Source organism: Mytilus californianus, unplaced genomic scaffold (genome assembly GCF_021869535.1).
Source record: "Mytilus californianus isolate M0D057914Y unplaced genomic scaffold, xbMytCali1.0.p SCAF_4, whole genome shotgun sequence".
NCBI classification, from domain to species: Eukaryota; Metazoa; Mollusca; class Bivalvia; order Mytilida; family Mytilidae; genus Mytilus; species Mytilus californianus.
In genome coordinates this window covers 44,876,960-44,902,170 of record NW_026262690.1, presented here as the reverse complement: position 1 = coordinate 44,902,170, position 25,211 = coordinate 44,876,960, and the positions used below count along the sequence as shown (strand labels likewise).

General features: G+C 32.3%; 2 protein-coding genes across 4 annotated transcripts; one reads left to right on the top strand and one right to left on the bottom strand.

Moving 5' to 3' along the window:
- Positions 1-5,598: 5,598 nt before the first annotated feature.
- On the top strand, positions 5,599-9,739 carry LOC127738080 (pro-resilin-like). Of its 3 annotated transcripts, none has more exons than XM_052249172.1 (7): positions 5,599-5,655; positions 6,184-6,910; positions 7,046-7,374; positions 7,773-7,817; positions 8,067-8,180; positions 8,736-8,756; positions 9,648-9,739. In XM_052249172.1, exons 2-7 carry the CDS (start codon positions 6,199-6,201, stop codon positions 9,657-9,659), a joined length of 1,233 nt encoding a protein of 410 aa, XP_052105132.1. In that variant the 5' UTR covers positions 5,599-5,655; positions 6,184-6,198; the 3' UTR covers positions 9,660-9,739. The 3 variants fall into 3 exon arrangements, with proteins under 3 accessions (XP_052105132.1, XP_052105131.1, XP_052105130.1); XM_052249171.1 differs by having other exon boundaries at positions 6,184-6,955; XM_052249170.1 differs by having other exon boundaries at positions 6,184-7,374.
- Positions 9,740-11,085: 1,346 nt separating this feature from the next.
- Positions 11,086-23,327, bottom strand: LOC127736937 (ankyrin repeat domain-containing protein 27-like). Its single transcript, XM_052247501.1, has 8 exons — positions 23,151-23,327; positions 22,651-22,828; positions 19,311-19,680; positions 18,931-19,013; positions 16,059-16,175; positions 15,808-15,999; positions 15,230-15,486; positions 11,086-11,142 (listed from the first exon to the last, which is right to left on the bottom strand). The coding sequence occupies exons 1-8, from the start codon at positions 23,325-23,327 to the stop codon at positions 11,086-11,088; spliced, it is 1,431 nt and encodes a 476-aa protein (XP_052103461.1).
- Positions 23,328-25,211: the final 1,884 nt, after the last annotated feature.

Genomic DNA, 25,211 nt, shown 5'->3' with positions numbered 1-25,211 from the left:
TATTCACTGTAATAAGATCTTTGAATATTGTCTTTATTGGTTCTTGATTTATTTTCTTATAAATTAAAATATAACTAAATATGTGATCCACAAGCAGATGAACAGAACTAGGTGCAAAAAATATTTTTTTTTATCAAAACAAATAAATGCATTGAAAAATAAAGTTGAAAATGATTGTTTGGAAGTTATAATTGGTCCAAAATAGATGTAACAGATTTTGATATTGATTTTCCACGTTTTAATGAAGAAGATCTCGGAAATCTTAGTTTGGGAACAAATTGAGATGGCAAAGTCATTCACTAAAAATCAATTTGTCTCTGAGGGAAACAATGAGGTTTCGATCTATACTGAAGATCAGTTCCTACTCTGTGCTGAAATTCAGAGCTGGCATTGAGTTCAAAATGTTACCAATTATAGATTTCATTCAATGAGTGTATTTTACTTGGTTTGTATTGTAAATGTAAAATTGGTAGACGTGTAGTTGTTAGTTGCTCTCATATTGCTTATGTGGTATCTAAGTTTTGGTATGTATAATGACAAACAGTTCCGAATTAAAACTTATCTTCAGTATTTCATTAGATGCCAAAAAAATCATCTTCAGTATTTCATTAGATGCCAAAAAAATCATCTTCAGTATTTCATTAGATGCCAACAAAAACTATCTTCAGCATTTCATTAGATGCCAAAAATAATCCGGAACCTGAGGAAATTGACGTAATTGATGATGAAGCTACAAATACTGAGAAATGACATTGATAACTGCACACATGTTAGTATATATATAATCGTTAATGTGCATGGTTTTCAGCTTTCATACTTCAGTTGAGATACAGTTAAATAAATTATCCAATTGAAATTAAATTGATTTAAAATATTACATCTAAATGTCCTTTGAATTAACTTGAAGAATAGTGACTTGACTCAATATACAGGTTTTACTTTTGTAACAGTAAAGTCACAATAATATTTTCATTCTATCAAAGTGTAATCTAAGTTCTTTGTCATTAAACAAACTATACTTCGTTATTTTGAACAAAACATCATTATACTCAATTTTTAATGTCTGTCCTCCTTTCCTGTCAAGAGTTTGTTTACGGTGCAGTAAAGTTCGTTCCTTTAATTGATATATCTTTCCCAATGCTCAATGACAAATTTGATACATTAATATGTTATCTTTATTTAAGCATGGAAGTATAATACTTTCATGATTTAAGCATATATAGATTCATAATCATGTGCCGAGTAATGACGAGCAATTGTTCTAAAAACAACTCACCGGAATGAAGGAATAAAACAAATGTTTATATATAATGATGATCTCTTCATCTTGTTGCCATGCTGATATTTCTAACAAAACTGCCAATATTTGTCTTCCTTGGTTTAATACACGTTTACAACAATAAGTTCAAAAAAGTATGAAATGATAATTTAGTCAAAATGTCCTTCTTTGTAATAATTGCCCAAACAAGTTTGATGGTTACCATAGCAACCAAATCAAAATTAAGAATTGAATAATATCATTTTACATTAAAGACACAACATGAATACTTCATTTCAGTGCATGGTTTGCAGAAATATTTATAAAATCGTATTAACTCCGTTACCATGTCATCCACATGTATTTTTTCTTCTTCTATTGAATGCACATGTACTTATTCAATATTTAAGATGCTATGTATAACAGTATTATGTATTTTATTTTGTTTGTATTTTGTTTTTGTTTTTTCTTTTCTATTTGTATTAATAGTTTTTGAAGGCCTCATGGAAGATTAACATGTAATTGTTAAATGTGTTACCTTCGTTAAATAAAGAATTTTATTATTATTATTATTATCTTAAAGAGTGGTATACATATGTAATAATTATCATTTAATGATCCGTAACTTCTTTCTTTATTATCAGCAGTTAAACTGTGCGTCAAAGTTTCTGCGAAACTACATGTCCTTATCTATGGGAGGTGTGAATAAGATGCGAGAACTAAAAAAACGTCTAGTGTTACTAGTACTTATTACAAATAAATCCACTAATGCAACCGCAAGTCGAAAAATTTGGATGCATCATGATTATGGGGCCACTTTTCCTACAATTGTTAACTTTACGTTAGAAAATGGCTGATTCAAAACTGTGTGAATCCAAGATCAATATGATAAAAGAATTGGTTACATGTTCAATACACAATATCCCAAATATAAGGGTATAAATAATAGACACAACATCACAAATGTATAGAGTATAATCATAAATATAAAGAGTATACACAAATGACAGACACACCATCACTAATATATAGTGTATAAATAATAAACACAACATCACAAATGTATAGAGTATAAATAAGACACAACATCACAAATGTATGGAGTACATTCACAAATATATAGAGTATTATACACAAATGACACAACATCACTAATATATAGTGTATAAATAATAAACACTACATCACACATATATAGAGTATAATTACAAATATATAGAGTATACTAACAAATATATGGAGTATAAATAAAAGATACATCGTCACAAATATATAGAGTAAAATCACAAATATGTTGAGTATAAATAAAGGACACAAAATCACAAATACAGATAGTATATATCAACAAACTACAGTAACTACTCGCCAAGTAATCTTCAACGAAGAGACTTCTTGTGGAGAATCAAAGAAGGCCTTGCGAAAAATATAGTTCCAGACTTTATGAAATAGAAAGAGGTGAAGAAAATAAATAAACTATTAGTGACACTCAAGGGACTGTTGAAAGAAAGAAAAAAAACCAATTTCAGACACAAGAACCAACATAAACTCTCATATTTAAGTGAAAGCAATACTAACAAACAAAAATGCAAAACAATGGTTAACATCTGATTGAGATAAAATACAAAACAATGGTTAACATCAGATTCAGATGAAATACAAAACAATGGTAAACATCTGATTCTGATAAAATACAAACCAATGATTAACATCTGATTCATATAAAATACAAACCAATGGTTAACATCTGATTCATATAAAATACAAACCAATGGTTAACATCTGATTCTGATAAAATACAAACCAATGGTTAACATCTGATTCATATAAAATACAAACCAATGGTTAGCATCTGATTCAGATGAAACACAAAACAATGGTTAACATCTGATTCTGATAAAATACAAACCAATGGTTAACATCTGATTCATATAAAATACAAAACAATGGTTAACATCTGATTCATATAAAATACAAACCAATGGTTAACATCTGATTCTGATAAAATACAAACCAATGGTTAACATCTGATTCTGATAAAATACAAATTAATGGTTAACATCTGATTCATATAGAATACAAACCAATGGTTAGCATCTGATTCAGATGAAATACAAGACAATGGTTAACATCTGATCCTGATAAAATACAAACCAATGGTTAACATCTGATTCATATAAAATACAAAACAATGGTTAACATCTGATTCATATAAAATACAAAACAATGGTTAACATCTGATTCTGATAAAATACAAACCAATGATTAACATCTGGTTCATATAGAATACAAACCAATGGTTAACATTTGATTCTGATAAAATACAAACCAATGGTTAACATCTGGTTCATATAAAATACAAAACAATGGTTAGCATCTGATTCATATAAAATACAAACCAATGGTTAACATCTGATTCATATAAAATACAAACCAATGGTTGACATCTGATTCTGATAAAATACAATCTAATGGTTAACATCTGATTCTGATAAAATACAAACCAATGGTAAACATCTGGTTCATATAAAATACAAACCAATGGTTAACATCTGGTTCATATGAAATACAAAACAATGGTTAACATCTGATTCATATAAAATACAAACCAATGATTAATATCTGGTTCTTATAAAATACAAACCAATGGTTAACATCTGATTCTGATAAAATACAAACCAATGGTTAGCATCTGATTCTGATAAAATACAAACCAATGGTTAACATCTGATTCATATAAAATAAAAAACAATGGTTAACATCTGATTCTGATAAAATACAAACCAATGGTTAACCTCTGATTCATATAAAATACAAACCAATGGTTAACATCTGATTCATATAAAATACAGACCAATGGTTAACATCTGATTCTGATAAAATACAAACCAATGATTAACATCTGGTTCATATAAAATACAAAACAATGGTTAACATCTGATTCATATAAAATATAAACCAATGGTTAACATCTGATTCTGATAAAATACAAACCAACGATTAACATCTGGTTCATATAGAATACAAAACAATGGTTAACATCTGGTTGATATAAAATACAAACCAATGGTTAACATCTGATTCTGATAAAATACAAATCAATGATTAACATCTGATTCTGATAAAATACAAAACAATGATTAACATCTGGTTCATATAGAATACAAACCAATGGTTAACATCTGATTCTGATAAAATACAAACCAATGGTTAACATCTGATTCATATAAAATACAAACCAATGGTTTACATCTGGTTCATATAGAATACAAACCAATGGTTAACATCTGGTTCATATAGAATACAAACCAATGGTTAACATCTGGTTCATATAGAATACAAACCAATGGTTAACATCTGGTTCATATAGAATACAAACCAATGGTTAACATCTGGTTCATATAGAATACAAAACAATGGTTATCATCTGGTTCATATAAAATACAAACCAATGGTTAACATCTGATTCTGATTAAATACAAACCAATGGTTAACATCTGGTTCATATAGAATACAAACCAATGGTTAACATCTTGTTCATATAGAATACAAACCAATGATTAACATCTGGTTCATATAGAATACAAACCAATGGTTAACATCTGATTCTGATAAAATACAAACCAATGGTTAACATCTGGTTCATATAGAATACAAACCAATGATTAACATCTGGTTCATATAGAATACAAACCAATGGTTAACATCTAGTTCATATAGAATACAAAACAATGGTTAACATCTGATTCTGATGTTTTTGGTATATCTTCTGATCATATACACTTGTGTTATTACACATAAGTCTAACATACTGTTTGATAATTTAAAGAACTTGACCCATCTTTTAGTTATTTCAACACATCATGTTATACAGAATGAGAAAAAAGATTTAGATATATTTGCTTTTTTGTCAGATTCATACGTTTAATTTCTTTCAAAGAGTAGATAGTGGCAAAAATTGACCTAATCATTAAAAATAGTCAAAAGTCATTTAGCAATATAAAAGACAAAGTTGGATTATAGTTAAAGAAACAATAGCTGTGGTATATTGTTCTTATGTAATGGATGATTCCTACATTTGACAACTCAATAAAAATTAAAAATAATTTACACATCATAATGAAATTAACATAACCAAAAAAAGTACAATTGCAATATTTTATAAAGACAAATATTCATAAAACATTTGAAATGTTTACTAATAAGCTCATTGATCAATTAGGAAGTGATAATAATATTTGTTATGAATTTAAATTGTACATAAGAAGAATATGCATTTTATGATTGATCATCAAATTACGAAGTTGATGGATGTGAAAGTCAAATGTTGGTATGGTATAAATATGTGTTCAGAGAGAGGAGAGGACAGACCTGAAAGATTCCTGATCTTAGTTAGCTAGGTATGTACAGCACTAAACACTCCTTCAATATGACTTTTTACTTTCGTGTTTTGACAGTAAGTTTTTTTTAACTGTGTTTATTAAATGCGTTTTTTTTTACCTGAATGGAAATTTATAAAAATATCTAATGTAACACATATTATCTTTCTTGCACTGTTTTTATATATTCCTGCTTGTGAGGATCTTGTAAAAATTCATTGAATTTGATAACACATGAAAAAACGTAGCAGCATGAAATTACACAATTTTGTTTTAAAATGAATTATTTATCTTTAGTTATCTAATATGGTATCAATAATTTTGGCAATTTTTGTCACCATTCGTAGACGTTACACACACTCCTTTACAAATCATGGATACACTAATATTTCAATATAAAGTATATGAATTATGAGATAAAGATTTTTTGAAGTATTTTTATCACACGAAACTCGTACAAAGAGAGTGAAACCAGCAGCGCAAGCGATTTCTGCTCTACTAGTGTTATATGTTGTTCATCTAGTAATAAATCAGTTAACAATATTGTAGGTCCAGCATACCACCATGAAGACAATTCTCTGTTTAATATTTGTTTTCATCGCCGTAAATGCCGCTGGTAAAAGGACATATCGTCCTGCACCATACAACGGGGGAAATGGCTACAATGGTGCTGGAAATGTCTACAATGGGGTAAACGGCTACAATGGTGCACCAAATGGTTACAGTGGTGCACCAAATGGTTACAATGGTGCACCTAATGTCTACACTGGTGCACCAAATGGCTACACTGGTGCACCAAATGGTTACAATGGTGCACCAAATGGCTACATTGGTGCCCCTAATGGCTACACTGGTGCACCAAATGGCTACATTGGTGCCCCTAATGGTTACAATGGTGCAGCACCTGGTGGCAATGGTGGTGGTGGAAGTGGTGCTAGCTACATGCCAGTGGTAAATGGTTATACTGGTAGTGGAGCTCCATATGACCCAGCTGCAGCAAACGGTAATGGGGCTGCATATGACCCACTTGTAGGGAACGGTAATGGACAAGAGGGAAACGGAGCTAGTGTAGACGTTGGCAAATTATTATCAGCTCTAGTTAATGTCCTCGTAGAAAGCAAAGACAAAACACCTGCACAACCAGCATATGATCCATACAATGGTCCAGGCATGCAGATGCCAGGAGGTCCTGGAAATGCACCAATGGATCTAGGCAGACAGATGCCAGGAGGTCCTGGAAATGCACCAATGGATCCAGGCATGCAGATGCCAGGAGGTCCTGGAAATGCACCAATGGATCCAGGCATGCAGATGCCAGGAGGTCCTGGAAATGGACCAATGGATCCAGGCATGCAGATGCCAGGAGGTCCTGGAAGTGAACCAATGGATCCAAGCATGCAGATGCCAGGAGGTCCTGGAAGTGAACCAATGGGCCCAGGAGGTCCTGGAAGTGATCCAATGGATATGGGACAGGGAATGCCAGGAGGTCCTGGAGGTGATATGATAGCAAATGGTGGGCCTTGTGACCCTAATGATCCATACTGTCAAGAGCCATGTGATCCTAATGATCCATCATGTCAAGAACCATGCGACCCTAATGTTGAATACTGTGGTGGTCCTTGTGATCCAAATGATCCTTCTTGCCCACCCGATGCTGGTACAGGCACTGGAGACTTAATGCCATATGATGGTCAAGATGGTCAAGGTGGTCAAGGTGGTCAAGGTGGTTATAATGGTTATGTAAGTAATGTTTCAGTTTCCATCTGTTATCATTTTCGTCATTATATAATTTTCACATTTTCTGAGTTCATAAAAACTTTACCTAAAGTAGAAAGTAGAATTACCAGAATTAATGATTTTGTGATATCACTTAAAACAAATGACGACGTTATGTTTTTTGCGTACGCTTCTCGTTTCTAGAGTTGGCCTAGAGCAAATCGTTTAGGTAATCTAAGAGAAACCATTTTTGGGAGTAATATAACCAAAAGGACCTAAAACGAAATAAAAAAGAGTTCAAATTAAATCCTGTTAGACATATTAAAATGAGAGAAACTTATGATAAGTAGTTTACCAACTATTTTCTTGTCGTCAACAGTTTATCGATATTCAGATTTGTAAAAATGATTTTTATTGCGCAGGGTACATATGGAAAGAAAAAATACGCCAAAAAATATGGGAGCTATGTAAGTATAAATTCTAGTCAGCTGTTGCTATAACTTTTATCAAGACACTTTCAATTAACGATTGAGTTACAAATTCGAGAAAAAATAATTATGTCTTAATATTATACAAAAAAAAAAAAAAAAAAAAATAACAGGAATAAGATCATCATTTGAGATGATTATTTTGCATAAAACTATGATAGAACTACATTTTTTCTAATGTTTAGTATTTTCTAGATGAATCGACATTGTTTTTATTTGCTATTGCAGGGTAAGAAATCTACACCTAAACCATACGCTAAACCTTACGTCAGAACATACAAGAAAAAAACCATTAGAAAACCATATGCCAAGACATATTACACTAAAAGATACAACAAGAAGGTAAGGACATTTTAATGATTACATACAAGGATCGTAATTTAAAGTTCTATATAACGAAAGTGTACAATTTCAAATATATTTACAATTTCATCATGCATTTATTTCACTTATTCGATACAATAAGAATGTTAAGCTAAAAGATAACCAGTATATTAAACCTTACAATGTACTGAATGTATACTCCTCCTTTACGTTTACATCAGCTGTCATTCTCAGCACGAGAGACAGTCTATTGACAAATAGTAAAGAACGGTTGGTGATCAAATCACGATACATTGAATTAATCACAATGTTATAATTTCAATTCTATGTCGATGTATAGAACATCATCTAAGAAAAAAAATAATCGAATAAAACTGACAGAGTGTTTTACTAGAAAAGACACACGTCAATTTTTTTTAGGACATAATAAGACAAACACAAGTCAATCAGTATCGGAATTCAAACTTTTTTGTGTACTTGTTTAAAAAAATATCTAAAGATGAGATTAACGTTTTAAGCGCAAATTTGTAAATTTATATTCACCATTTGTAATATCGATTTTGTTTATTTCAGCCTTATGCCAAAAAACCCAAGGTAAGCGCTTGTGAATTATATTTTTCAAACGTACAAGAACGTTAAAAACATTGCTGTAATTTACTTTTAAGAACGTGTTGGTTAGAGTGTGCATAATAACTTCTATAACTAGTAAACTATACTCTCAAATGAAAATAAGTAAAAACATAGATGAAACAAACAAACAAACAAACAAATGAACAAACATACCAACACACAAATATTTTAACACGCATCAGGGAACGACGAAATCATATACATTTATACTTAACGTACAAGAAACGCACCACTTCTTTTTCTTGTGATTATATCTTTTTTTAAGTATTTACTAAAAATGTATTTGGCCAACAGAGAAAATTACATCTTTATTGCTGATTCTGAATTTATAATAAAACGAATTAAAATGTAAAGTCAACGATTTACCATCTTCCGTAATGTGTGTTTGGTAGAGATGTTAAAAATCATTTTTATTTGGTTGGGGGGGGGGGGGGGGATTTCATTTGGCGTATACAACTTTATTTTAGAATATAATTCATTGCTTATTAGATTATTTCATATTTACCGGCTTTGATTTATTTGATGTCAAAAACAATTTGCTTGAATATCTGACAAATCCATTCATTAGTTAAAAAAACTAAACGGTAGTGGTGTGTATTTTCTGTTGTTCAGTGTATGCACACATGTATTTCAAAAACAAGGACACGTGAGCAATGAATTAACAATTACAACCACTGACTATAACAAACATTTATGCATGCATATGTGTATAGTGCAAACACGTTTGTTTTCAATCACTCCTAAAAATGTTAACATTTTTTTTTAAATTCACCAATATAAATGTTTGGCGAAATAAAGGTGATATTCTGTTTGTATTGACTGAAATCAACTGACTTTTTCATTATTATTTTTCAGGGTGGATATTAAACAGACTATATGAATGATGTTCAGTCATGAAGTACTGTATTATATTGTAAAAGTGTAAATAAACTAATTGCAGCATGTTATTCTAATTGTTTCTTCGCATTCAAATATCAACCCTTATACTTTTCGTCCATTGTCTATAATATTTTCAAGTGTTACCTCTTAAATATTCATTCAAATTTGAAACAAAATAAGTTTCAATACTGTCTTAGGTTTTTAAAGGTTGTCGCATTATCCTGCCAATAAACAAACATGGCTACCGTTACTATAGTGAAATAACTAACAGTTGTAAACAACCACGTGGATCTGCACTTGCTCCCCTCTCTGAGCCGACATGGACTGGTTGGTGGTGAAATACTAGCTGTAAGCACCAGCATTGATCTATAGCTTCGCTTATAAAGTTTACTGGGACCAGTTGTTTGTGAAGTTTGATCTGTTGTACCACTTATAAGAGTCTACTAGGACTAGTAGGTCTGATGAACTGTTCTTATGATTTGACCTCCATGTAAAGCTAAATGTCCGTTCGTGAGAAATGTTCCTTGTGAAATTTTACTAATTTAAACAACATTTTGTCCAAATTCTCGATGGTTCAGTTATTAATTTCGTTTTCAAGGCACTGTCAATCTCCCTACCGTAGGTTTTACTTGGGATTTCTATTTATAAACTTGTTACCACAGGGACAATACAAACTTGTGGTTTCTAGTTCAAAATAGATCGCTTGATCTAGCTTGTCAATATGATCAATGTATATTTGTATCGGCATTATGGATAAATTAAGATTTTTTTTTTCGTTATGTAATGTTTGAACCAAAGGACATATAATTGATTCTTGTAATTGAGTCAATTCGGAATTCTATAAAATGAATTGAAACAAAATAGCTCCGATACCATCAAACGAACAAAAAATCCGAGAATATAGAAATAGTTTTGAAATTGTTTTGTCCATAATGATGCCACATTTCAAACCGACATCTGATGACCGAAACCAACACCCAAGATAGCCACTACCACCGAACCTAGTATTTGCTTGGAAGTTTGTTAGTCTGATAATATTTTCGTTATAAATTTTGCGATTCATTTATGCAAATTTTAGGGCCAATATTGGTCCCTCTAAAACCTGTTCCTTTCTCTCTCAATACAGACACTCACTCCCTAGGCTACTATAGATTGATTCTTTATAACTTTGCTTATCACATATGGTTTTGTCATCTATTGATCATAAATCCCAGAGAGCCTATGCCGGTGAAAAGAAAATTTAATTGTTATACAGTAGGATATCAAAAAACAATGAAATTGTCTGGATTCCTTCCTTTTTACATACCATTCTATTATCGATGATCATAATAATAAGTCATGAATAATTATTATTTTTTTCCTCGTTTATGGTACCACCGAATGAAATTATGAAACTAATCAACGTACTAGGATATTAAGTAGAAATCTTCCTACAACCAGGGTATTTGACATCGTAGTCACCCAAATCAGCCTATTAAAACACAAACAAACAGTCTACATTTATCATTTATGAACCACACATAAACAGAAATTGCCGTGTTCGTGCATCACTCAAATATTATAATAAGTTTCTAATTATCTATTATAAGTTTCAAGATATAAGGCAAATACGTAAAATATTGGTAAAAATTGTCACCAAAGGGCAATAACTCTAATAAGGAGACAACTGTTTAAAGTTTCTGTCTATATATAATTATAGTTTTCAAGATAGTAGGCAAAATTAAAAAAAATGGTAAAATTCGTCATTTAAGGGCAATAACTCCTATAAGAAGTCGTCTGACAGTTTTGACAAATATGGACAATTGGAAGAGCACAACATTCTGAACATTTCTGCTACTGTCAGATTTTCCCTAGTTATAACTGTTTTCAAAATAATAGACAAAACTTGCATTTTACCCCTATTTTCTATTTTAGCCATGTCGGCCATCTTGGTTGGCAGGCTGGGAATCGGACACATTTTTTCAACTACAAAAATGAATATACCCCAATGATGACTGTGGCCAAGTTTGGTTAGATTTGGTTCAGCAGTTTCAGAGTAGAAGATTTTTGTAAAAGGTAACGGACGACAACGGACGACGGACGCCAAGTGATGAGAAAAGCTCATTTGACCCTTTGGGCCAGGTGAGCTAAAAATGTACCGTCACCGATCACTTTAGAATTATGAAAAGTAGATACCAGCATTAAAATAATGTACGCCAGATGCGCGTTTCGTCTTCAAAAGACTCGTCAATGACGCTCGAATCAAAAGAGTTAAAAAGGCCCAAAAAAAGTACGAAGTTGAAGAGCATTGAGATTGAGGACCCAAAGTTCCAAAAGGTTTAGCCAAATACAAGTACGGTAATCTATCTAAAACTAACTGTTAGGTTATTTTTCACTGCAATTTGAAGATGATTTTTTTAAAATAATTTATCAATACTATTATTTAACATTTAAAAATTTCATTTATTCCATAAATCAGGAATTTAATTTGACAGAGATGGTGCTGAGAAATGAGGGTCATATGCCTAGTTGTGTGTCTGCCATATTTGTTTTGCGTTTATTGTTTTTATTATTAACCAGGCTGTTGGTTTTCTCTTTTAAACTGGTTCTCATTTTGTCATGCCGGTTTTCTTTTAATATAGCTTACATAACACCTCCTTATGTTGTAAAGGTTGATATTTACTATAATAGCGCAATCTTTAATCTTTATAATCGAAATGAAAACATCATAGTTGTAAATTCGTTCGTTAATTCATTTCAGATTCCCGTACGTGGTTTTACAAATTGTGATTTGGAGGAGAGTTGTCTCATTGGCACTCATACCACATCTTCTTATATCTAATTAAGGTCACCAATTGGTTTCTTTTTAAAACCGTCATGAGTTATATTGAGGGTCCATCTTGTTACGCTTTATGTTAATTATTCTTTTACTTTCAAATCTTTTTAGTATAATTAAATTTATTTGCATTTTTGGTCGTTTTTCGTCTTTTGTCAGTTTGTTTTTTGACTTATGAGTTTGGATATCCTTGGTATCTTTCGCCTCTCTTTTTTCAATATATCATCTGATTATATACATTTTTAAAAATGCGTATGATTACCATTTTACAGGTTTATGTTGACATACAAATAATTACGTTTTAAAGGGCATTAGCTGTCAAATTCATATTCACCGTTTAACTCAAATTCTCATATTTGATTTATAACATACTTAAACGTATAACCAAATTACGAAAAGTCTAAAATAAACAATAAACATTGCTTGGACTCGATAATATTTATCAGTATTTCGTGTATATTTTAGTCTCGACGCCAAGACTGCCGATGGTCATATAACCCGATATAAACATAAATATAAATATAAATAGATAGCGACCACGTGCAATTGGATTTTTCTAGGTCTGTTTGATTTCATGTTATAGGACTGGTTAAAAAAATATGGTAATCATCGTTTTTACCTGTATAAGAATGTTTTTTTGTGGTTCGAATCAGTCAACGAAATGATTAACCCTTGTTTCACTTTCAATGTTGACATTCTTTTTCCTTTAATAGCTGAACACGCCTATTACATGCATAACCCATCTCCAGGTAAGGGGTTAAATTGAAGTTCACATGAATATGGATTCACATGAGGTCGAATTAATCACCTGCAAGTCAATAACACATAAACGATGTTTTTGGGCTTATTTTGACAAACTAGTGTCAAGCTAACTGCTTAAAACGAAATATTTTTTGAAGATTCCGCTTTTATTAATACTTAAAACAAAACAAAATATATTTTAAATTTTTGTCAAAATTGTAGCTATTGCCCGTTTAATGTTGATCAGTTCGATGACATCGATTTGTTATGGTAATACATCGAACAATGGTATATTGAAACACAGATACCTAAAAAAGTAAGCCACAAGTTTAAATTTAAAGGGGACACTTATTTTGCTTAACTTAGGAGGCAAGAGGACTTTGAAATTTTGAAAATGGTTGTTCATACAGAATGAAAATAAACATTCATACAGTATTGTCTAATATAGGCAACCTCAAATCAAGATTTTTTTCCGTTTCATGGAAATAGTAAATGTCAAATAATTATAAATGTCTCAACTTAAGTTACACGTAAATTTAGTAAAAAATACAAGTTATTTTTTTCACAAGAAAAATACAATTGAACCCAAAAAAAAGGAGACCTTTAAGACAACACAGTCGAAAGATAAATCATGGTGTTTGTATGGCATATGACCAATTATAATATTCAACTCATCATTGTGATCCGCCCAATTCTCACTTCAAACCAACGGTACAGTTGCATCTAAAGCAAAACAAATTCAGTTTGACTATTTTTAAATTTTCTGTTTTTCCATTTTTATTTCGCCATGGAATTATGATTAGATGTTTCGGTGTTATTTGTGTCATTGGAGTGTACAATGTAACTTCATTTTTTTTTCGTTAGGACTGAAACGATTTTTATCAAGGTCCAGAGGTAGTCGGCCTAGAAAATGAAAAATGAAAATATCAGCCTGAAACGTCGAAATGGAATTAAAAATGCGAAATCATATGTTATAGCACTATGTCAAGGGTTCTTTGCACAATAAACAATTTATATGTAAGTTAATTTTAGGTTACTCTAAACTGTCCATATCGTACGAATAATTTATAACAGCACACATAAGAACAAACCAAAAAAATCAGATTTAATAGATCGGCTTAACCATATTTCTTAAAAGGGATTACGAGTATATTAACCAATCAACATTTGGTTGCAATTGGTCTTTCCCATGATTTTTCAGAATATTTTATTGAATTATTGTTTCCAATTTCTTTTTTTAATAATAAATGAAAAAGTGTTCGAGAGCAATTGGTTTTTACTTATTCTTTTTAAGTATATTTCATTTATTCCTACCCCATATTTTAAAAGTTTCAGGTTTTTTTAGTGGACATTAAACAGCAAAATACTTGTAAGGTTTACATTACCTGAGTGATCTGTAAGGTTTACATTGCCCGAGTGATCTGTAAGGTTTACATTGTCCGAGTGATCTGTAAGGTTTACATTGCCCAAATGATCTGTAAGGTTTACATTGCCCGAGTTGTCTGTAAGGTTTACATTGCCTGGGTGATCTGTAAGGTTTACATTGCCAGAGTGATCTGTAAGGTTAACATTGCCCGAGTGATCTGTAAGGTTTACATTGCCCGAGTGATCTGTAAGGTTTACATTGCCCGAGTGATCTGTAAGGTTTACATTGCCTGAGTGATCTGTAAGGTTTTTTATTGCCTGAGTGATCTGTAAGGTTTACATTGCCCGAGTTATCTGTAAGGTTTACATTGCCTGAGTGATCTGTAAGGTTTACATTGCCAGAGTGATCTGTAAGGTTTACATTGCCCGAGTGATCTGTAAGGTTTACATTGCCCGAGTGATCTGTACGGTTTACATTGCCCGAGTGATCTGTAAGGTTTACATTGCCCGAGTGATCTGTAAGGTTATCATTGCCCGAGTGATCTGTAAGGTTTACATTGCCTGAGTGATCTGTAAGGTTTACATTGCCAGAGTGATCTGTAAGGTTTACATTGCCCGAGTGATGTGTAAGGTTTACATTGCCCGAGTTATCTGTAAGGTTTACATTGCCTGAGTGATTTGTAAGGTTTACATTGCCCGAGTGATCTGTAAGGTTTACATTGCCCGAGTGATCTGTAAGGTTTACATTGCCCGAGTGATCTGTAAGGTTTACATTACCCGAGTGATCTGTAAGGTTTACATTGCCCGTGTGATCTGTAAGGTTTACATTGCCCGAGTGGTCTGTAAGGTTTATATTGCCCGAGTGATCTGTAAGGTTTACATTGCCCGAGTGATCTGTAAGGTTTACATTGCCAGAGTGATCTGTAAGGTTTACATTGCTCGAGTGATGTGAAAGGTTTACATTGCCCAAGTTATCTGTAAGGTTTACATTGCCTGAGTTATTTGTAAGATTTACATTGCCCGAGTGATCTGTAAGGTTTACATTGCCCGAGTGATCTGTAAGGTTTACATTGCCAGAGTGATCTGTAAGGTTTACATTGCCCGAGTGATGTGTAAGATTTACATTGCCCGAGTTATCTGTAAGGTTTACATTGCCTTAGTGATTTGTAAGGTTTACATTGCCCGAGTGATCTGTAAGGTTTACATTGCCCTAGTGATCTGTAAGGTTTACATTGCCCGAGTGATCTGTAAGGTTTACATTACCCGAGTGATCTGTAAGGTTTACATTGCCCGTGTGATCTGTAAGGTTTACATTGCCCGAGTGGTCTGTAAGGTTTATATTGCCCGAGTGATCTGTAAGGTTTACATTGCCCGAGTGATCTGTAAGGTTTACATTACCCGAGTGATCTGTAAGGTTTACATTAACGAGTGATCTGTAAGGTTGTGATCTGTAAGGTTTACATTGCCCGAGTGATCTGTAAGGTTTACATTGCCCGAGTGATCTGTAAGGTTTACATTGCCCGAGTGATCTGTAAGGTTTACATTGCCTGAGTGATCTGTAAGGTTTACATTGCCTGAGTGATCTGTAAGGTTAACATTGCCTGAGTTATCTGTAAGGTTTACATTGCCTGAGTGATCTGTAAGGTTTACATTACCCGAGTGATCTGTAAGGTTTACATTGCCCGAGTGATCTAATGCTAGTTTTACTTTTTTGAATGGTGATGTTCCTTTGCTCCCTTCTTGTTTCGGTCTGTATATTTCTCGTATATATATAACTCATTCGCTATCACGTGCCTGGCATGAAGTTTTAGATTATGTAGCGACGTTTTAGATTCGTAAGAGACGTTTTAGATTGCAATGAAAGTAATCTAAAGTTGTATTTATACATATATAAATTTTTACTTAAACAGTTCTTTCATATATACACATATTTGGTTCGGATGAACTTCTAGAATTCTTATAAAGACGGGATATCAAGTCCTTATTTATACGGTAATGTCGTTTATAAAGGACATGGATTGAAATACGATACACGTAAACTTATTAATCCTTTGAATAAACTTATTCTTAAAGGATATCATTTTAATACCATAGTAAAGTCTATGAATATGGTTTTTGTCGGTACTAACTTTTGATAGATTAAGACATAAAGTACTAAACAAGTATTGCTTTACAATTATGAAAACTATAGTCTTTAAAAATCCTGTTGATATTATATAGAAATAAGAAGATGTGGTATGAGTGCCAATGAGACAACTCTCCATCCAAGTCACAATGTGTAAAAAGTTAACAATTATAGGTCAAAGTACGGCCTTCAACACGGAGCCTTGGCTCACACCTAAGAGCAAGCTACATGTATAAAGGGCCCCAAAATGACTCGTGTAAAACAATTCAAATAGGAAAACCAACGGTCTAATCTATATAAAGAACGAGAAACGAAAAACACTTTTGAACCACATCAACAAACAATACCACTGAACAACAGGTTCCTATCTTAGGACAGGTGCAAACACGTGCAGCGGGTTTAAACGTTTCAACAGGCGCCAACCTTCACCCTAACCTGCAACAGTAGTGTAACATTGCAACATAGAAAGATACACTATGAAATATCAATTGAAATGGCTTAACTCGATCAAAAAGATATGTTAACAAACACAAGTAAACATACACTGAACGAATAAATTTGATCTATGACACAATATAAATACAATATTAATAAAAAGAAGGGGAGGTAAAACAATGTCAACAAGCATTCTGTAAGTATTGCTTGGCAACACATTGTCCACTACCGGTTAAAAATTCATTACACTAGAACAAAATGCTAACTTGAACTATAACTTGTCATGGTGTAAACTATATAACTATAAGTCAATATCTTTAAGTATGACGAAAAAAAATGTGGAAAATTGATTATTTGAGTGAATTTTTTAAGTCCAAGGACCATAACTCTGCACAAAATCATTAGACCGGACCAAAACTCGAATTTGTCATGATAAAACTATATGACAATCGTCAAATCAATATCTTCAAGCATGACCAAAAAAAAGTGCGGAAAACTGATTACTAGTATTTGAGTGAATTTTCTAAGTTCAAGGACCATAACTCTGCACAAAATCGTCAGACCGGAACAAAATTCGAAATTGATCTGTAACTTGTCATGATAAAACAATACCCCAAATATCAAATCAATATCTTCAAGCACGAAGAAAAAAAGTGTGGAAAACTGATTTGCCGGACTGACGGATGGACAGACAGACAGACAGACAGACGGACGGAGTGCAAACCTTAAGTCCTCTTCGACTTCGTCGGTAGGGGACTAAAAAGACAACTCTAACCTGGGACAAAATGGCGTTAAATAAAATAACGAACACAGGTAAATTTAAATATAATAATTTTTTTGTTAGGAGTACGGAAATATTTTTTACAAAATAAATAAATTTGTTGTTTATAGTACGAGTACAGAAGTGAAAATTTATCGTCATACTAAATACTTATCAAAGGTGGTACATATTAAAAATAGTGAGACGAGTTATAACACAAAATAAGTAAACATTGAATAACAAAAATGCAATAAAAATTGTGTCAACAGTTCTATACTTGTATTTAGACATTGCACAAGGTACTGCTTTTCCCGAAAACATGAATTATCTATCAGTTGTTATTTATTTTGAACTATTAACTCCGAGTACTCATAAATCGGCTATTTTATTCTCTTTTTGTTAGTTGTTCTAGTGCTTCGTGCCGATTTGATTAGGCACGCCACTTTCAACTAAGTTTTACAGTTATTTTTATGTTGTGCTGTTACACCATTGTCCCAGGTTATGGGAGGGTTGAGAGATCACAAACATGTTTAATCCCGCACATTATGTATTTGCCTTTCCCAAGCCAATAGCCTCTTATCCAGTGGTCGTCATTGTTGCTTTTTATCATATCTGTTTTCGTTTATTGTTAAGTAATAAATCAGGCTGTTTTTTTTGTTTTTTTTTTAATGTTTCACATTTTATTATTTCGGTGTTTTATAGCTGCCTATACGGTACGAGTTTTACTTATTGTTTTCTTATAATTACTTACATCTATGTCATTTGGACTATGTTGTATAATTGTCTCATTGGCAATCGTACTACATCTCCAAATTTTATATTGTAAGTGAAAAAAGTCTCGTTTATTTTTTTATTTTTTTTACATTCGTCATAAGTATTGATATAGTTTACAGGACAACGTTTTAGCAACAAATGTATTTAATCAAAATGAAGCTACATTGCATGTTCTTTGAATTGATTATTTCAAAGCAGTGCAAGACTTTATATTTCTTCAATGATAGGTTTATATATTATATACTCTCGTCGCTTGTGACTTCTAAGTCTGATTCTTCGTCTTTCTTCTCGGAACATGTTTCAACCTCGGTGCTATCAGATTCAGAGCTATCTTTCATACAAAAATTTTCACAAGCCTGTATGCCAACGTTGTGAAACCCCTTGTTATTCCGCCGTTCACTGCCGATTGCAGGTATTACTGCTGTCCCATTTGGTTTTGAAACAAATCGATCCCGTCGCAAAGAATTTTTCCCTTTGCACTTTGCTTTCGCTTTGGGAGAAAGCTTAACAGGCGGAAGTGGTAGTGATCTCAGAGTTGATCGACGTGGAGGAGGGAAACGCTCTTTATCAAAAATGTCGGTTACTGTATCGAGCGATCTTCTTGGAAAAGCAGATCGATCATACCCAGTTTCCTGTCGGGTAGATGATAATCCTTTCATGAACTTTGCAAAAGTGATAACCTTCTTAAATCTTCTTTTCGCTTCTTGATGTCTCTCGAATGGCAGCAAGTCGTCAAGCGCAAAGCCATTCTTCTCCAATAATTCTTCTACGGTCAAATCATTGACTGGGTCGCGTACGTACAAAGAGGCCTGCCCTTGTTGAAACAAGATCCTAGCACAGGAAATAAATCCATTTCTAGCAGCCATAACAATGGGTGTAAAACCCTCTTTGTTTCCATGATCAACTTTCAAACCTAGCCTCCGGAAGTGTCGAACCAAGGAATTGGTTCCTATATCATTACCAACCATTGTACAGTACAGTAATGGACTGTTACCTGAAGAAGAGGAAACGGCATTAATATTTGCTTTTGGTATCATGCTGTTAAATAGTTGAATAAAATACCTTTATATTATTACATATTGTTTCTTCTTTATAATAAAATTATATGTGAAAACAAGGAACAGTTTTAGAACAGAGGCTAAAATCACTAACCAGACGTACTTTAAAAAAATATCTATAGAAAGTATTTGAACTTGAAAAAAAAACGTCTTTTAAGAAAATTCAGAGAAATTGGTAAGAAATTGTGAAAGCCTTTATATTTCTTTGTGTGATTCAACTTTTAATTTCTTATAATTTTAAAATGTATTCTATGCCAGCACGAATACATTCTTCAGAATTTTCTAATCATTTCATTTGTAATTGCAAAATAAGCATTACAAGAAATCAATTTTTTTTATTTTGAGTTTGATTTTTAAGTCAGCCAAATAACTAGATAAATAAATGAATGAAATTTAATGACCATTAAGTAATTCTATTGTACGATTTGGAAAACTTGTATTGTATTTTTTTTCTTACTGCATCGTGCATTGTACCTTTTATAAATGCATACTATATCAAATCATCGAAGATTTAAAAGAAAATGACAACTGTAATACATGTATTAGAATTGTCAATGTTCTTTGTGCCAGAAGTGATAACTTATACCAAGATACGTAATCTTCTAGATTAATGACATGTTGCAACTGCATCGACTGTAAGCTTATGTCTTGAGGGGCATTGGCTACGATTTAGACAAAAAAAAAGTAAATTATGATTTTTTCCTGTTTCAAACGTTTATAAAAACGGAATAATGAAATACTACTTCGCTTTTAGTAGTCAGTTTGGTTCAGTTTTGTCAAAATAAGCCAAAAAAACATTGTAAATGTATTATTTGCTTGCAAGTTAATAATTCAACCTTCACGCAACCTTTAATTTGACACTTACCAAGAGATGGGTTGCGCATGTGTTAAGCGTGTTCAATTATTTAAAAAAAAACGAATGTCATTACATTCGGCCAACAAAAACAATCACTGATGTACAGGTAACATGATGATTTATATTTTTTTTAATCTCTAACATAAGATATCAAACAGACATAGAAAAATCATCATAACACGATTGCACATGTTTGACTGTCTATCTACATTGATATTTATGTTTATAACGGGTTGTATGACCGTGGTTAATTGGAATAGCGTCGAGTCTAAAATACACACGAAACGCTTATACATTATAACGATTCCATGCATTATTAACAGTCTCTTTTGGACTTTCTGTAATTTGGATATACGTTAAAGTATGTTATATCTCAAATATTTAAGTTAAATCAGTGATCAAAATTTGACAATTGACATGCAGCTAATGCCCTTTAATTCTTCATGTTTGAATTCTAACAATTCGATAATTTTATAAATAGTTGAGCCTTTTAAAGGTTAACATATGCGTTGTAAAAAAATGACAATTGTTATCTTTAATTTTTTTTTTTAGATTAAACTGACTGGTGCCCCCACAAACTTTTAACCAATTCATAAGCATAATTGCCATCTATATCTAAAAAAAAATTATGCTGTAAATCCAAGAATTTGCTCCTTTATATTTGACTAATAAGCAATTCTGATTACTACAATAAGTGTCTGATATAAATTAACATGACAAAATAAAGAATTGAGCATGTATAAAATGCAGACAAGCATTCGAAAAAAAAAAGATAGCTTCAGAGTTCAGTTACAAGGTTGTTGTGATTCAACGTTACTAGTACTAGTAACCAAATGTTTTGCACTCATTATCTGTTCTGATATGAACTAGTTATAGAATTATCTTTTCAGCAAAGTACGTTTAAAACTGTCCTTTCACAGGACATGTTTTTCTCTTCTTTTCTAAATTATACTCAAATTAAAGATTGCCTATAGCCATCCCCTATAAAAGATTGTCTACAGCCATCCCCTATAAAAGATTGTCTATAGCCATCCCCTATAAAAGATAGGTAAAACGAATTTCTTTGCAGTAAATTCATCCATCAGACAGCATTATACTCGCTCATGTACATCTTCAACTGACATAGGAGGTCTCATCTAACTAGTTCATCTACTGTATTACTAGCCTGTCAGCAGTGAGGTTGTGAGTTGGAACCCCGCACGTTGCAGGTGCGTTCGACTCTAAACTTAATTGACTTGGATTGTCAGCTTTCCTCCCGAAGGTCGATGGTTTCTATCTGGGCACTCCGGTTTCATTCACCAATAAAAACTGACTGCCACAATATAACCAATAGTGCTGAAAGTGGCGTTAAACATCATATATCAATTAATCAATCAATCAATCAAATGACATATTTCACTCAAATACATCAAGTTATCTCGAAATCGTTTATCAAACTAATGACGGAGCACGTCTTGTGTCCAAATAAATCGGTTTCATAATGTGTTATAGAAATGTTCGGGAAGACCGACATCCATGTTCTACGCTGACAATCAAATAGGATGTGGCGTAACAAATTTCGAGATATTCTGAATTTGATTTTGTTTTGAACTTGTCAGAAAGCAGTTTTAGAAACACTGTAAATGATATCAAGACCCAACTTTCGATTGTGTGAGAGAAAAGGGGGTTTTTGAAATTTTAAAATCGTTGATTCCGTATACTTGTATGCAAGAATTTGCATAGTACTAAACAAATCCTTGGTATATGGAATTATATTTTTCTTCTAAAAAATCGTTTCCCCCTCTCTACTTATTTCTTTACACGTGTCTTCTATTTTGTTTTCTTTGCCGAATGACACCCAAACGTTTTAGTCACAATTACATACATGTTTTGTGTACTAGTATAACTCTTGTAGATTCAATAAACAGTTTGCATTTGCTCACAGTTACTAAAGTACTTAGATTGTATCCTTATATAGAAATCATGCAGCCTTTCGTTCTAATATCGGCCGCTGTACCTTGAAGTAGATTTTTTTTAAAGTAACGTCGTGAACCGTTCGTATTGTACTAACCTTTATCGTCTGTCGTATCAGGATCTATGTCTCTGTGTTTCACAAAGATTTCTACAAGGTCGTTACATCTTTTTTCACAAGCGTAACTCAGTGGTGTTCTACCATTGTCATCTGCAAGGTTGACGTCTCCCCCATGAAACAGTAAAAGTCGGGATACCGAAGTGCGTCTCAACTCCTCCTGTAAAGTTAAAATTGATACATCAAAAACTAACGACATTCTTTAATTTATCTATTTTTATAACATCAAGTGATTACAAGATAAACGTAATTAAACGAATAAAAAAAAACAATTATGACCTCGGTTACTCTCCAAGAACAATGTATGCTTGGTGACTTGGATAGAGAGTTGTCTCATTGGCACTCATACCACATCTTCTTATATCTATAATTGTTTGTTTAGGTTTTTTTTTAATGAGCTACTTCATTATTATCAAATTTATTATATCTATATCGCTTTTCATCTTATTTTATTACAACTTAATTATTTTACGTATACACACCTTAATAGTACATGCTACAATTAAGGGAGTTTTCCCATTGAAATCCCTGGCATTAACAATATTTCCTGGAGATGCCTCAAGAATAAACCTCACTAAGTGTTGTTTTCCTTTTCTAATAGCATCGAACAACATTCTCCCATCCGTGTTATCATCAAATTTTTCATCGTTATTTGACATCAGGTTTACTAAGGAACGGAGGTAGAAAAAATCAAATAATTCACCTTGATGGTTTGAATGTTTCTGGTACTTCCTTACATTGCTGGTCATTTTTACGCCCACTTTAGCTCAAATGTTTTGTACACTTCCAAATTTTCAATCAGAGGGACAGAGATCGCCATTATTTCCCAAATAACACGTCAGAAAACATTAAGGCTTAGTACAATTATACTTTACACGCTATAACTAAATGTGATTTTCATTTTACTAATGCAATATAAGAATGTATATTTTTCCCGTTTCTTTGAGTCAACAATAAAATATATTAAATCACGATTCTACTTTACTGTAAACTCTTGACTTCTTATATCTTCAATTAACATGATTACTTATATAAACATCACAGTTTTGTGAAAAATGTAACATATATAATCAACAGAATTTTAGACAAAAATCTTTGTTTACCAATAAACTTTTCTGATTTTTTTCTCCTATTTTCCAATCTCCAACGGTTACAAAGAAAACTTTTATCCAGAAAATACATTTATACTTTTTACCGTCTTGAAAGTCGATTTAAGTTTTATAAAATTGTCAATCTCTTGAAATGATATACAGATAACCCAGTGTGAATCTGAAAAAAATATACCTTGTTTATCTGTGATATATCATTGCATGTTTCTCAGATTCTAAGTTAATATGAAGTAGGTGTTACCTGTGAAAAATACGAAAGATGGTTAGAGTCAGGGTGTAGTTTTATTTTGAAGTCGTTATAACGACTTAGCTAACTCGTTATAACGACTAACTTACTCGTTATAACAACTTAGCTCATTCGTTAAAACGATTTAGTAACTCGTTATAACGACTTAACTAACTCGTTAAAACAACTGAGCTAACTCGTTATAACGACTTAGTAACTCGTTATAGCAACTTACCTTACTCGTCATAACGACGTAACTCGTAATAACAATTTAGCTAACTCGTTTTAACGACTTAGCTACTTTCTCAATTCCAGGACTTTACAATACAACCTTATATTTTGGTCTTGATTTATTTTCGATTGTTTTCTTATTTATAGATTTCTAAATTTTGACATAGTGCACATTAATTAGAAATAGAAGTTTGAAGATGTACAATTGCAAAAAAGAAATTGAAGATGAAATACATTTTGTAGATAATGTAGAACTTTATAGTGGTGGCAAATTTAAAGACATTTACTGATAAATATAAATTGTTTAATTTGTCTTGACGAATTGTTCAAACGGAAGAGGTAAATCACAGAAGCCTATTTTTCTGGTTCGCTTAGTTTTATCAGTAGTGGATCAAAGTACTTTTAAAAAGAGGGAGTGGTTACATGTTAATAAGGGGAGGAGGAAGGAGAAAAACTTTAGGAATAAGAAGATAATCAGTAAAAGTCTTCGTGCCGAATTGAAAGTCCAGCCTTTTCCAACTTGTTTTTACATTTTGTATTTTATGTATTGATGCTACACCACCGTCCTGTATTTAAGGGAAGGGTTAAAATGTTAACACCGCCGCATCCTCAATGTGACTCAACCTACTTTGGAGCTCTCGTCGACATCATAAACAGACGAACTAGGGAAAACTAAATTGTCTATATAGATAACTGTAGCAGATGGACATTTGGAACATAAATTATCGATATCGACTCAATGTCGTCAACATTGTCGATATCGATATTTTAAACAGACAAACCTGGAGAAACTAAATTGTCTATATAGATAACTGTCAGATAGACATTTGCAACACAATTTATCGATATCGACTCCATATCGTCATCTTAAACAGTCGAACCAGGAGAAACTGAGTTGTCTACATAGATATCTGTAGCAGATAGACATTCGGGATATAATTTGTCGATATCGAATCTATGTCGTCGATATCGACAAC